The 15,661-nt window shown below is 37.0% G+C and overlaps 1 protein-coding gene across 2 annotated transcripts in view; it reads right to left on the bottom strand.

Moving 5' to 3' along the window:
• Positions 1 to 2,573: 2,573 nt before the first annotated feature.
• Positions 2,574 to 15,661, bottom strand: part of sptbn4a (spectrin, beta, non-erythrocytic 4a) — a 36,573-nt gene continuing 23,485 nt past the window's right edge. For both annotated transcript variants that reach the window (XM_073841121.1, XM_073841119.1), the window contains exons 15-20: positions 13,541 to 14,505; positions 12,360 to 12,420; positions 11,197 to 11,450; positions 10,322 to 10,492; positions 5,882 to 5,924; positions 2,574 to 5,783 (exon numbers count right to left, since the gene is read on the bottom strand). In XM_073841121.1, coding sequence (XP_073697222.1) covers positions 5,418 to 5,783; positions 5,882 to 5,924; positions 10,322 to 10,492; positions 11,197 to 11,450; positions 12,360 to 12,420; positions 13,541 to 14,505 — 1,860 coding nt within the window. In that variant the 3' untranslated portion in view covers positions 2,574 to 5,417. The remainder of the gene's footprint in view (positions 5,784 to 5,881; positions 5,925 to 10,321; positions 10,493 to 11,196; positions 11,451 to 12,359; positions 12,421 to 13,540; positions 14,506 to 15,661) is intronic.

Below are 15,661 nucleotides of genomic sequence, written 5' to 3'. Positions count from 1 at the left end.
CTTACTTGCAAATAATTTATTCACAACTCATTTTCATTTACATTTTGTTAATTTATGCTGTTTCACGTTTAATTTAATAAACTTTATATACATTTATAATAAAAAAAAAATAAATAAATAAAAGAGTTACAGCCCGTCTTATGAAAATAACACAAACTTTGTTGAAAATAAACAATGTAGTAAGTCAATGTAGTAAGCAACTGTGCTGTCAAAATCTCTTTGGAAGGTGGTGCAATCTTTTGGTGTCTCAATTTTTTTCAATGGTAAAAATGGCCCCAAAGTTCTTAAGAATAGCCTTTAAAGTGAACACAAAACTATTAGACGTGTATAAAAACCTAGAAATCCTCAGTTAAAGCTAGAAAATAAAAACCATCCAAATCCTTGACAGTACAGATTTTAAAATAGAAGGCGATATATTACATTGTTGCTAAATGTTAGCTGTTAAAAAGTGACAGAGACATGCTCTCTTTAAAAAGCAACACCAACAGGCCTAAGTCTTTTAAAGAAAAATACTTCTCAACCAGCTTGATTTTGGGGCCACGGTGGAGGAGAATCTAGATAAATATTTAATGGATCTGAAAAGGTAAAATGTGATTAGCTACACTTTCACATCATTTGAGTGCCCAGATGTGCTCCTTTTTAAACAAAAAGCCTTCCTGGGTCCCTTAACAACAGGAAACAAGGATGGACCTGATTCCAAACAAAAAACTGTCTTCACCTCTAAAATTAGAACGACTTTGAGGAGCAATTGACTATCTTTAAAAACTCGATTGAATTAAAAATGCGTAAACCAGCCAAATTTATTGTTGCATTAAACGAAATGAAAGACAATCCAGGGTCTTGTATTCTCATTTACGAGAATGGATCTGATGATGCCACTTGCTTTACTCCTCCATTAAAACCAGCCTGTCCAGATAATGGTGACAGAGTGGTTTTGAAGGTGTTCCCAGCATGTCCTGCAAGAGAAGAGCTCAGGTTACAGTACAAAATGAATGAAGAGAAAGATTAGTATAGACAAGAACAAGGAACCCAATATTTAACAGTGAGTATACCACTCAGATTATCATTTGTCCAGAATACTGTTTTAGATGTTTTTTTAATGTATTCATTTATTTTTGTATTTGATGTAAAAGGAACAGAAAATAATTCTGATATTTGATTTTGATTATCATAGTAATCCATTTTTATGTCCACATCAAAATATTCAGTAGTCATTAATATAGTCTATATTATTTCATTTTCTGTCAAGTAAATTAAACGTTTTCTGCTTTAATGTGGAAAAATCAGATGATTTATGTTTTCTCTGATGTATCTTTATGCTCATTAATACACCTTAAATGTCTTCCTTATTTAAAACAGACACATTTCTCAGTGATGCTCTGTCAAACTGGACTCCACCACCTTTTCTTTAATTTCATGTTTTGAAGAACCGACTGCCGTAGACAGTAACCCACACTCTCCATCAATAAAAGGGGTTGTTTTCCCCTATTCTTTCATAAATAGTCTGATTATAACAATTGAAACTATTTATGAGATATGAATGATCCACTCAGTAGGTGTCATTACATTATTAAATAAATAAATATGGTGTAGAAATTTGTTTGTAGTTACTTAGGACTTACCTGCAAATAATTTATTCACAATTGATTTTTTTTAATATTTTGTTCATTTATTTTGTTAATAATCTTTTTTTCAATCTAGAAGAGAAAGCTATAGTAACTATACATTTGTAGATGCTTGCAAACTTAGATTAACTTGCAATACGGACCGTATTCTGAAAATAATACAAAATTTGTCGAAAATTACCAACATTGTAGTAAATCTGAGCAATCCTACTGTTAAAATCTCTTGAGGAAGGTGGCGCCATCTTTTGGCAGGTGTCTCAAAACCTTTATCAACGGTAAAAATGGACCCATAGTCCATCTGAATGGCTTTTAGATTAAAGTGAATACAAAATTATGGCTATAGAAGCAAATAAATCCTCAGTTAAAGCCAGAGTATAGCTGTTCATTTCAAGTTACGTGGTCTTTATAAAGGAGACATCTACAGGCTGATCCACTTTATGTCCCTCATAAGAATGGCGTGGCTATTTGCAAATGTAATGTATCTGGCTTCCTGTCTCATCCTTCCTATTTTTAGCTGTATAAAGCATCTCGTTTTGCTGCTTGATATTGCAAACTAGTGTCTCTTACAATAGTATTTTAATGTATTATCTTAATTGTAGACATTCGTTTAGTGCAAACAGTTTTACCGTTTACTGCACTTTGTTATTCTTCTCATTATTCCCCTACAGCGGCCAATGAACCGGAAGTCTCACACATTTACAGAAAACGGCTTCCGCGTTGAAAATAAGGTGGATGCATCCCAAAAGACGTCTCTTAAAAACGCTGAAATTAACTGTTTAGGGATTTTATTATTATTATTTAAATATAAAGGTACTTTAAAAGTGCACTGTAAATTATTCATTAGTGAATGGTCAAATATATTCAAACACAGTGCAATTTTTGTAGTTGAATAAACAATGTAAGCACATCTGCAGATGCAGTCTCCAAAATCAAAACTCCACAGCACACTGATATATACAACCTGTATTTATGAATTAGTGCAGATATCAGTACATAAATGATTTAATGTCTCATTTCAGCTATACAAGTGATCTGCTCATTCCACTCATTTCTCCATCTCCATCATCATCAGTCATCATAATCATCATCCATCATCTCAGTGCTTTGCTGAAGATTGAAACCCTTTTTGATAAACATGCACAGCTGTTGCATAGAAATCACCTCTATATTCTCTTTCATGCAACTTAATAGTGTTTTTCTTTAATTTCATGTGTGAAACAACTGACTTCAAAATAAAGGAGGGCAACCCACATACTCCATGTATTTTAGGGCTTTTTTCTCCATTCTTTCAGTAATGAAATAAAATAGAAATACTTACTGGTGAGGTCAAGCTGGAGAGAAACAAAGCCAGGCTTAAAGCAAAAACTGACCACATGGTCTAAAAATCACAGACAAATATGTTGTTGTAGTGACCCTAAAATTAAAGTAGGGTAAATTGAAGAGTTCAAATAAAAATTATGTTAGCACTGAAATGCCTTTGCAACACTGACCTCATGTGGCAGATTTAAGAAATGCAGGGATCATGGTCTTTTCTAATACTCCAGATTGTTGTTCAGGGAGAAATTGTGCTTTTTGCAGGCAGACCGTAGTCAAGGTCACTAAAACAAATGTTGGATATGTAGAAGAGTCAAAAGGTTAAAAAGGAGTCCAAATCCGGGGGGGAAGAGTTGGTTAGGAGCAAGGTTGCTTCAGCAAAGGTAAGACAGAGACATACACAGCAGCAATTTGGTAACAGACATTCATCCCCCCTCAATCACATTTATCAGACACAGATACACAGTGCAAAACAAGTTCAGCCTCTAGTTATGCAGTTTCTATGACAATGATAAAAAAAACAGATTTGACTCAATCAGATCAATATTGGACGTTTTACTGGAGCTCATCAGGGGTCAAGCAATGTTTTATGTCATGAAAATAATATAATCTGTAAATGAGTGTTTTATTCGGAACATACTGAATACAATAATGGAGGCGGTGCCCACATCTCCTTATTACATGCATTCATAAGGCACCCACAGTGAGAAAAAACAAACACATTAGATGAGTCCTAATGTTATTGATCTTCCAAGCAGAGGTTTGTAGACAGTGCTGGATTATTACAAATGTGATTATTCACAGATTTAGGTAAGGACTAGGTGTAATCTCAATTTCAGATATTGGTTTTAGTATGATTAGTATGATTTTGCTGTTGCACAATGAGGCCTGTCAGAGTTTGAACTCAGAAGAACAAGTTTGTGCGGTGAAAATAAAACTAGATAGGAAAAGCTTGACCTCACCAATGTGATTTACAATGTAAATTAAAGCCATAGGATCAGCAGTACAAATAAACACAGACTGATTTCATTTTTTTTTTTTTTTTTTGTAATGATCCTGGTTTACTCTGATATTTTTTAACTCTTTAACAGGGAAAATCATTGTCTTTGTCATAGGAATTGCAACAGCTGCCAAGAGACAGTTCTCTTAACATCTAAATTAAACACAAAGCAGTCTCTGATGAGGGTTTTAATGGTGATTTCTTTTTACAAGGATCCTGATCTTTTGCCCTGGCCAAAAAAAGAAACGAACAGAAAAAACTTAAACAGTAAAAGTTGCGTTTCCGTATACAAGAGATTCCGGGAAAGGCGGCTAACGCGCATGTTTACCGTCTTAATTCAGCCAGGGGCACTTTAAACAACTCTTTTTAACTTGTTACAGTTTCATACGTTGATAAAAATGATTTTTTTTTTTTTTGTAATTCGACGCTGCAGCTCATAGAAGTAAATCTCGTTTACTAGTATATATACAAATATATATATATACAATCTTTTTCTTTATAGCATGACAAAGTCACAGACACCCTATTTTATGTGTACTAATCATTTTACAATCAAAGAGTGATGTAAGGGGGCAGAGATGATAAAAAGCAGCATATTTGTACAAGTACGGGGAGTGTTTGATCATACTTCCTCTTAGTTCGAGGAAGATTAACCTTGCGTTTAAAATTTGTATTGTGATAACCTAATAAATACGATCAATGAGATTATACATAGTACATTTGATCTCCTTCTGGATGGAGCTGTATTCACACACACACACACTGCCACATTATATTCACGTATTGTGATCGAGACTCTTCATAGAGTGTAATTTGGACTGAATCGCGCTCACCACAGTACTGTGAAGCGTCTCGCATGATTAAAACCATTACTACAAGCAGCAGGTGGAAGACGTGTACGGCCTCAGGTGAGAGAATGGTGTTCCATACCAAACATTTTCCCATGATGCACTGTGCGTGTGCGTATGCATGTGTGGGGCTGTGTAAGGATGTCGATCAGGAGGAACACTGTCCCTGCTACCGCACCAGATTTCTCTCTGAAAGACTTCTCTCTGTCACTTTCTTTCTCTCTCTCTCTCGCACTCGCTTGGAAGAGCAGAGCGGCTAAAACAAGCGGCATCGGTTACAACGCATGGTATATTGCTTCAAGAAAACGCTTCTAAAATATTAAGGGCTATAGTCATCCTCAATAATCTAAAGTGCCTTTTCTGTGAGAGTCGAGCAGGGCGGCTGAACTGGCCCTCTGATGCTGGGATACGTTCATATACTGTTCATTTCATATTCTTTCACAGACGTTCTCTTGGACACATTGGCACACGCACACAGACACACATCGACACATTCAAGGGACAATTACGTCTGTCCTGAAATCAGGCTGTCAGGACAAACAGAGCAACAGAGACAGAGAAATGCAAGTCCTGTCTTCTCTCTGGAAGGATGGAGGGATGGATGAGTAAATAGAGGTGTCGAGAGATGAGTCATTTGCTTTTTCCCGAAGTGCTGGAACCCCTGGAGCCCCGGTCTCCTCGTTCGCCCCTCTCTCTCTCCACTCGTTCTCCCCTCTCTCCTCTTTCACCTCTATCTGCTTTCTCCTTCTCGGATGTGTCCCTCTTTTCTGAGCTTTTGTCCGATGCCTCTATTTTATCTGATCGGTCTGAACGCTCAGACTTCTCTGACCTCTCTGATCTCTCCGCCCCCTCGGATGGCTCCGCCCCTTCAGAACGCTCCTTGCGCTCTGATTTGTCGGGGTCGGTGGAGGAGTTTGTGGCTTTCTCCCACTTGGCAATTTCCTCGATCTCTTTCAGGCTGGCGTTGATGCTGTTGACCCAACCTTTCAGATCCTCCTGTGAGACAGAACACACACAGACTTGTAATATTTACCAAACAATTTTGAACATCTTTGATCTTTTTTTTCACTCAGGTGGGGCTTTGTATGACATACCTCATCCTTAGCCAGGAAGATGTAGTCCCCTTCAGCAGTGGTCCTAAAAAAAATAAAAATCACATAAACATATAAATAAAAAGTGTTTAAAGGGATGGATGTGGCTTTGACATACATTACACTGCAGTTTAAAAGTTTTGAAAGAAGTCTTGTATGCTTACCAATGCTGCATTTAATCAGAAATACAATATTGTGAAATATTACATTATATATATGAGAAATATCACATGAGTAGACTTGAGATATGGCTGTATTTTGGCAGGGCTATGACTCGGTCGTAGGTAATCACAGTGTGCTGATGTACAGCCATATCTCGAGTCTACTCCTGTGATATTGCATTTATACAACAGTTCAACAGCACGAGTGTGTAAATAAACAAAATAACAACATTGTCTTTAAGTCCTCTTTTGTGTGAACTACTTAGTTCCGCCACGTTTTCAAATCAAAATTTGACAATTGAACAGCTGAGCCCAAAGCCCCCGTTACTAATTCCAAAAAGTCATTTTAGTAACATTTTAGTAACTAGTAATGAAGGAATTTTGAGTTGCTTCATTGAAAGCTTATTGTATTACTGCAGTAAAAGCTTACTGTAACAGAGTATTATGAGAGAGAGATTGACTAAGCGCGTGTGATTAACTTACTTACATCTAATACAGCATTCAGATCGGTCTAGTCCTGTATCAAGCTGCTGTTGAAGCTAAAAATAACTTCCGCTTATAACTTTTCCGTTTAAGTCTTTACCAAAGTCCCGTCTTTACTGCAGACTCACTCATAAAAACAGTCTGTCACCATCTAATGGCGGAACAACATAACTAAAATCACCATCACGGACATGCACCTTTTCTTAATACTAAACACTATGATTGAATTTATTTTTTATATAACATTTTATTCATTGAATAATAGTATTTAATAAACAACAATAACAGCCATCAAAAAAGTTGCTAGGCAATTCAGTTTAAAAGTACAAAGGCAGCATTCTGATACAAATAATAGATTGAGACCAAAGACTGCCTGTTAGATTTACCCAAAACAAAATACATCTCATGTTTAACCACTATAGAGACATCAGAGCCAGTGGTAAATTCCAGAAGATCTGGCCGTGTTGAGGTTGCTCTCCATAATTTATGTTCCATAGTTCATGTTAGGCCATTGTAGCCTAAATGTTTATGTATAATACATTTTATGTTAAATCAAATAAAATATTTATTTTTAAAGCTATAATTTATCATGTCTACTTGATACTTTCTCATTTAACACAAAAATAGCTTTAAATAATCTTTTGTGGGTATTTTCACAGTCAAATTGATTTCGCAATTTATTTAGATTAATTAATCGACACATCATGTAATAAATTAATTACAAATTTGAATTGACTGACAGTCCTAATTACCATATTTAAAAATATAATATATTCCTGTATTAAAAAAGCTGAATTTTCAGCAGCCAGAACTCCAGTCACATGACCATTCAGAAATTGTTCTGATACTTTAGTGCTCAAGAAACATTTCTTATTATTATTATTAATGTTGAAAACAATTGTGCTGCTTAAAGAATTAGTTTACACCAGAATTAAAATTTCCTAATGATTTACTCACCCCCATGTCATCCAAGATGTTCTTGTCTTTCTTTCTTTAGTTAAAAAGAAATTAAAAGGTAAAGGAAAACATTCCTGGATTTTTCTCCATATGGTGGACCTCAATGGGGACCAATGAGTTTAAGGTCCACATTGCAGTTTCAATGCAGCAATCCAGCCAAGGAACAAGGGTCTTATCTAGCGAAACGATCTGTCATTTTCTAAAAAAAATCGATACTTTTTAACCATAAATGCTCGTCCTGCACTAGCTCGACCTTAGAAAAGTCAAGTGTGACTAATGGTGCGTTCACACCACACACTTTGTCTGCGTCAGGCAACGCACCTAACGCATCTAGTTTGACGCATGTACGTTGAAGCTGGCAACGCTTGCTTTTGGGTGCGTTCACACCGCACACGTCAGGCAACGCTCCCAACGCATCTAGTTTTTTGCACACTTCCCCTGAATAAACCATGGCAAACTATTGGGACTGGACATTTTGGAATCCTCTCATGAACATGTTTCGCTAGCTAACGAAATGGGAAATAATTACGTTGAGAAAAAAATTTGACATCCCGATCTCTTCAGCGATCTTCATCCAAGCAAGTTCCTTTACATTCCTGTCTTTATACAACAACGAGGACGGATCATACAATTCTCTGCGATTGCAGACGGCTAGAATAAGCTTGTAGCCGTCTGCAATCGCAGAGAATTGTATGTTGTTGTTTTTTCTGCTCCCGCTTCATTCAAAATACGTGTGGTGACGTCGCTACAGTGAGATGCTCTGATTGGTTGACGCACTGCGTCAAGTGCGTCAAGTCCATCAAAAGTTCAGCTAGCTGAACTTCTGCGTTGCTTGCGTTTGCTGCGTTGACGCATGACATTTGGAGCGGTGTGAACGCAGCATTAGGGGGAAATAACGACCCAGTGTTTACAAAGCGAACATGCAAAGAAAGTCAAACGCCCTTTACAAAAAGGGTAAAACAATGTTTTACGATTTTAAAGTTGGAAGAGAAAATTAGATGTTTTTCACCCTACCCTACCTTTTTGAACTGAGCTACACAGACGTAGATCTAACCACACATGACCTTTCTAACAAAAGTACTTAATGCGTCATAAATGCGCATCGCAGAGTTAGTGTTAGACAAGCATTTACGGTTAAAAAGTATAGATTTTTTTTTTTTTTTTTTTACAAAATGGCCGATCGTTTTCAACCCTTATTCCTCGGGTGGGATCATGGAGAGCCCTTTGAAGCTGCATTAAAACTGCAATTTTGGACCTTCAACCTGCTGATCCTCATTAAAGTCCACTATATGGACAACAATCCTGGAATGTTTTTTCTCAAAAAAAACAAAAGTCAAACGCCCTTTACAAAAAGGGTAAAACAATGTTTTACGATTTTAAAGTTGGAAGAGAAAATTAGATGTTTTTCACCCTACCCTACCTTTTTGAACTGAGCTACACAGACGTAGATCTAACCACACATGACCTTTCTAACAAAAGTACTTAATGCGTCATAAATGCGCATCGCAGAGTTAGTGTTAGACAAGCATTTACGGTTAAAAAGTATAGATTTTTTTTTTTTTTTTTTTACAAAATGGCCGATCGTTTTCAACCCTTATTCCTCGGGTGGGATCATGGAGAGCCCTTTGAAGCTGCATTAAAACTGCAATTTTGGACCTTCAACCTGCTGATCCTCATTAAAGTCCACTATATGGACAACAATCCTGGAATGTTTTTTCTCAAAAAAAACAAAAGTCAAACGCCCTTTACAAAAAGGGTAAAACAATGTTTTACGATTTTAAAGTTGGAAGAGAAAATTAGATGTTTTTCACCCTACCCTACCTTTTTGAACTGAGCTACACAGACGTAGATCTAACCACACATGACCTTTCTAACAAAAGTACTTAATGCGTCATAAATGCGCATCGCAGAGTTAGTGTTAGACAAGCATTTACGGTTAAAAAGTATAGATTTTTTTTTTTTTTTTTTTACAAAATGGCCGATCGTTTTCAACCCTTATTCCTCGGGTGGGATCATGGAGAGCCCTTTGAAGCTGCATTAAAACTGCAATTTTGGACCTTCAACCTGCTGATCCTCATTAAAGTCCACTATATGGACAACAATCCTGGAATGTTTTTTCTCAAAAACCTTAATTTCTTTTTGACTGAAAAAAGAAAGACATCTTGGATGACATGTTCATGATCAGGAAATTTTAATTCAGGAGTGAACTAATCCTTTAATAATTTTTTTGGAAACAGATGGCCTTTTTTTAGGATTCTTTGATGAATAGAAAGTTAAACGAAGGCAGTTATTTGTAATGCAAATGTTACAAAGTAACTGTTACAAAGATTTCTGTCACATTTGATCAATTTAATGCATCCTAATTTATAAAAAAGAAAAAGGCAAACCTTCAATATGTCCACCCCATATCTTTTTAATGGAATCTACATTTAAAATGCACTTCATGAATGAATATTTGTCATTATTTTGTTTTTTCTATTAATAGGATGTACATTAATTATGATTTGGGTATTGATATATTTGTAAATTGTCAATGAAGTAAATGGTCTGTTACTGATTAATTAATTGGATTGATTAGATACACTCGTGTTGAGATGTGATGAATTAAACAGAAAAAAGGAATCGTTTCAATGGTATCTGAACACTAAGGAAGGTCCTGCGTGACCGAAACGTCTGTTGTTTTTAATATGCACTGAGCACTTTTTGCACTTTATACAAATAAAAAAAGACTGCTAGTATCTCAGTGTGTAACCCTTTTGTTTGGATACACAGCAAACGAATTTCAAGAATTTTGCTTTCTGATGGAGGATAGTAGTCATTAATCACACTGAGTTCATTTTACCTGAGAATGAAGACATTCTTCTTCTTTTTATATCCATTGGTAGTGTCAAATTCGCAAATGGCCAAGTTGAGAAGTGGCTCATCGTTATAGGGTGTGGTTTTGTGTCGTGCATCCTTGTAGAAACCGATCTCCCCTTGTTTGAGCACGCAGAAAAGATTTACCCACGACTTGCTGCAGGAGGTGTAAAAGGTTGGGAATAGCTTTGTGAGTTACTAGACTTTTAGCAGACAAACACACTAAGAACTACATTTCTAATACACTACTGGGCCATTACTACTATTGACAAGCCCCTTCCAATATTCAAAATATTAGCTGATCACAATATGGTTATAAATGACAAATTTGTTCCCACAATCTTAAATATTACATCTTTGACTATTCATATTACATTTGAATGACGAAACTCAGTATGCTGTATACAACCCTAACCCTATAATGGATGTAGTGTAAATTCAGTATGTAATAATCCAGATCACTCGAAATACATCAAATTCAGTTAGCGCTCACTCAGTGGTTATTTACCATGATGTACTTCATTTACCAGAATCTAATCTTTCTCTAGCTTGTAAAATGGCAGTGTAGGTCATGCAGCAACAATTTAATGTACAAAAATGAATGTAATTTATGATTGCATACTGTGTTTGTATACTATCTAGCAATGCATACTATTCTGAACACAGTGGATAACATTAGCATAATTACCTATTAGCTTGGTAACAGGATTTCTAGTGTTTTAGCAGTAGCGACAAAAGGCATTTCCATTATTCGTAATAAGATTACAGTGATCGGGGGAAAAATCATGAAAAAAGTCAACAGAGATGATGTCAGGGCATTGCAATCAGTTACTAGCTATTAGCAGCCAGTAAGAAACACACCTGTTTGGGCTTCTCTCTTTTCCCTCCTCTTCGTGCTTCCTGTACAGGAAACCCTCATGATTAACGGTGTGGGTAGGAGGCTGAGGTGTGGATGGGACGCTCTGAGCAGGTGCAGAACGGGACCTCCGTGGCTCCTCGGGTTCTTTTGGACGAGGTCTTCGTCGTGGTTTGGGGCGGTCTCGAGCTCGAGGGCGATCCAGGCGGCTCACTGGTGCAGAGAGGCTGCTGGGTGGTCTGTACACCTCTCCCCTCGCCTGAAAAATATTCTTTGTGAATATATGACGCAGAATTGTTTATTATAAGAAAACAAAAAGTGAATTATAAAATAAATACGAAATGGGTGTATATGAAAAGTATGGAAGTGCTGTACCTTCCATCTCTAAATAAAAATATATAAATACTATACCACACCATTTGTATCAAAGTCTGCATAAGATCATTCATACCTTAACAATAAAATGAATTGGGATACTTAAGAGTCTGAGCTGCTGACTAAAATGTTTAGGGATCAGTCCTAAGTTTCAGAGGATGCAAGGTGACCCAGAAAGTGGAGAATTACTGAGATCACAATTCTGCTCTATCACTATTGTGCCCTTGAGCAAGACACCGAACCAAGGTAAACCAGAGGCACTGTACCTGCAGTAAGTCTACTCTTATTTCTCGTTGGACGACACAAATGCTAGAAAAATCCTAAACCTTTAAATCAGTGGTGTGTGGACTGATTTTCTGCAAAAAGAAAGTCACATACTCTACTGCTGAAAGGTTTGGGGTCATTAAGATTCAATCTTCGTTTAAAAATAAATGACAATTTAAAAAAAGAAACAGTTAAGATCTTACATGGGTACAAAAAAATATATATATATATCAAATAAATGCTGTTCTTTTGAACGTTCTTGAGCACTAAATGAGTATATAATGACTTCTGAAGGATCACAGGACACTGAAGACTGAAGTTTACATAGAAAAAAGTTTTCTTTTTAGTTTAAATTGTAGTAATATTTCACAATACTATAGTTTTTACTTTTCACCGACCCCAAACGTTTGAACGGTAGTGTATTACTATTTGTGTAGATGATGCATTCAAATGGTGAGGGAGAATATGATGCATGATGTGATTTAAATCTATGACAAATATTAAAATCCAATACAGACACGCAACATACATTGCAAGCTTCTCTCTCCTGCACTTGCTCAACAATCTCAGCCATAGTGGAACGCTTCTCCCTAAAAAAACAAATGAAATCGAAAGATGAGAATGTTAGCTACCCATTATCATAAGATAAGAACACACACGCACACACACACAAACACTTGTTATTTGAGCATGGCAGGGACTTTGACTTCTATGTTTTTATATTGAGCTATTTATATTTTCCAGACTCAAACTTAATTATTATTGTTTATATAATATTATTAATATTTTTAATGCGGTTCTGCTTTTATATTTTCGGTTTTCATTTTAATTAGTCATTTAGTTTTTTTCTATTCAGCTTTATTTTAAATTTTAGTTTTCATTTGAGTAAAATTTAAATCACCTCAGCTTATTTTATTTCAGTAAATTACCACAGCACAGCAACTGTTTAGTTAAAAGGTTAGTGGTTACACTTTACAAAAAAGGTCTCATTTGTTAATATTAGTTAATGCATTAACTAACATGAACTAACAATGAACAATATATTTTTACAGAATTTATTTATCGTTTTAGTAACACTTAACAATAAGGTGTCTCATTTGTTGACATTAGTTCATGTTTTAACTAACATGAATAAACAATGAACAATCCATTCATTACACTATTCATTTTAGTTAATGTTAGTTTATAAAAATATAGTTGTTCATGATAGTTTACAGTGCATTAAGCAATGTTAACAATTAATAATAATGGATTAGTAAATGCTGAAATTACCATTAACTAAGATGATTAAATGTTCATGTACATTCAGTACATTAACTAATGTTAATTATATACATAGATACAACTTTATAATTTAATAACGTATTAGTAAGTTTTAAACTTAATATTAACATTAAATTATCTATAATTATTGTTTATGTTAACTAATATAGTTAATTAATGTTAACAAATGAAAGTTTATTGTAACATGTTACAGTTTTAGTTAACAATAACAACATCGTTCTTTACTTATGTTTATTAAGCTTCATTGCAACTGTCAGTTTTACTCTCTTTGTGGGGATCTTTAACACTTACCCAAACCCTAAACGTACCCCTTTTTAGAATAAAAATGTAGCTAATTTCTGAATTATTTTTACCTCTAAGGTATCACAGAAAGGAGGTTTTGTTCCCAAAATACAGCCAAGCAAACACATTTACAGAAAAACTCACCCGGATGGTCTCTTGTCAGATGGCTCTTTCCCAGATTCTGCATCGCTGGAGTCATGTTTCTGTACTCTCTGCCTACCGCTGCCCTCCTGCTCACTGGACGACTGTCTCTCCATTCTTCGACGGTAGCGTTCCTGCCTAACGATCAGCGGGAGCTCGTTAAGTCGTGCCTGGATCTCCTGCTCACTGGAGGTCTGTCGGCCAAGCCGGTACTCTCTCTCCCGCCGCAAGTGATCCATCTGCGGGTCAGAACGGCTACCACGGGGGTCTCTCTGTAAACGGCTGTGGATCATCTCCAGGGAGGGGTCCAGGCCCATTGGAGGAGCTGGCATGTTTGGTCCTCCACCGGCGAGCTGTGCTCGGTGCGCCTCCAATAAAGGTGGAACAGCTTTGTGAATGTGGTTGATTTTAGGCTGATGGCAGTCCGCTTTCAGGTGCTGCCAAGCATATCCCATTTTGGGCTCTACCGCTACCCCCACAGCACCTAAATGGTTCAGGCTGTGGTAGCTTGAGCTGTCCTCTCCTAAAACACCCTGTTGGTTTAGTCCAGTGTAGCTGGAGCTGTTCACCCCCAAGATACCAACTTGTTGGTTTAACCCCTGATAGCCTGAATTATCCAACCCTGAAAGACCCTGTTGTTTTAGCCCATGGTATGTAACACTCTCCACCACGACCCCTGATGGCTGGTTTAGCCCGTGGTAGGAGGAGCCATTCATGACGGGCATGTAGGGGTTCAGGTTAGACCCGAGCCGCTGAGCGAGTGTCGCCATTGTGTGTTCTGTGGCGTGCATGAGGTCCGGCCCGGGCTTGGACTCCAGAAGTGAGTCCTGAAGAGGGTTACGGAAGAGAGAGGAGGACGATGATGAAGAAGAGGAGCTGGGCACAAGACAGGAGAGAGGGAACATCTGCCTGCTGAGGAGAGAGGAGGTAGAAGGTGGCTTGTTCATTTCCTCCTTCATCTTCTCTGCCTGCAGATGGAAGAGAGAGGCAATGAGATAATGAGTGTGTTACATTACTGAAATGGTCCCAGGAAATGTGTGTTTTTATATTAAAGCAGACATAATTATTTACATTTGATGGTTGAAGTATTATGGTACCTTGTCTGTAATAAAGGGGTCATGACATGAGAAATCAAATTCACCTTGGTCCTTTAGCATATAAGAGGTCTTTGTGCCATTAAAACATCCTGCAAGGTTCCTAGCTTAAAACATCCTCCTCGTTATAAACAAAGCATTTATTTAATTAAGCAATAAAAATGGTTCGTTTGGATCTGTGGTGCCAGATGACATTACAGAGGCACAAACATTTGCAAAACACTGCCTCCAGCGCAAGACATCGAGAAATAGTAATCTTCTCGCCATCTCACTATTTCCTCGCCCATTGGCGTTTAGTCGCTTAATGGCTTGACACTTGATTACGTTAAATGCGAGTGTCGTGTCGCGTCAAAAGCAAAGAGAAATTACAATCACTGCCACAGTCTTGTCTACACTGGATACAGTATACAGATGCGCATTCACTTTCAGGCACAGTCCACATGCTTGTGTGTGTCATCAATAGGACAAATGGAGTGAAAGAACATTCGCTTTGATGCATTTAGTTTAAACAGTGTGTTCCCGTCTTTGTACAGATATCAGAATGATTCCAGCTTAAGGAATAATTGGATAGTTTATTCTTAATGGCATCCCAGGTCATGTCTGAGGATTGATCTGAGCATTTTGTTTTGTAAACGAGTCACAGTGTCATGAAGAGTTCACAAAGAAACATTTGTTGAAAGATGAGGTGGAACTAGATCTGACTGCAGCTGCATCACAAACTGTAAATAAATGATTTCATAATGTCTGAAATTACTGATTTTTTTAAGCATGTTGTCAAAACACATGCAACAGCAAGGGGGCAATGATACCGTTTCCTATGCAATGACGTTAGCCAATCATAACAGTGGCTGTTTTCTTACATGCCTTAGAGCAGTGGTCTCAAACTCAATTCCTGGAGGGCCACAGCTCTGCACAGTTTAGCTCCAACCAGCTCCAACTCACACCTGCTTAGAAGTTTCTAGTTACCCTGAAGAGCTTGATTAGCTCAATCAGGTGTCTTTGATTAGGGTTGGAGCTAAACTGTGCAGAG

The sequence above is a fragment of the Garra rufa genome, chromosome 5 (assembly GCF_049309525.1).
Source record: "Garra rufa chromosome 5, GarRuf1.0, whole genome shotgun sequence".
NCBI lineage: Eukaryota > Metazoa > Chordata > Actinopteri > Cypriniformes > Cyprinidae > Garra > Garra rufa.
Note: the sequence above shows the minus strand (reverse complement) of the source record. Positions and strands in the feature narration are given on the sequence as shown.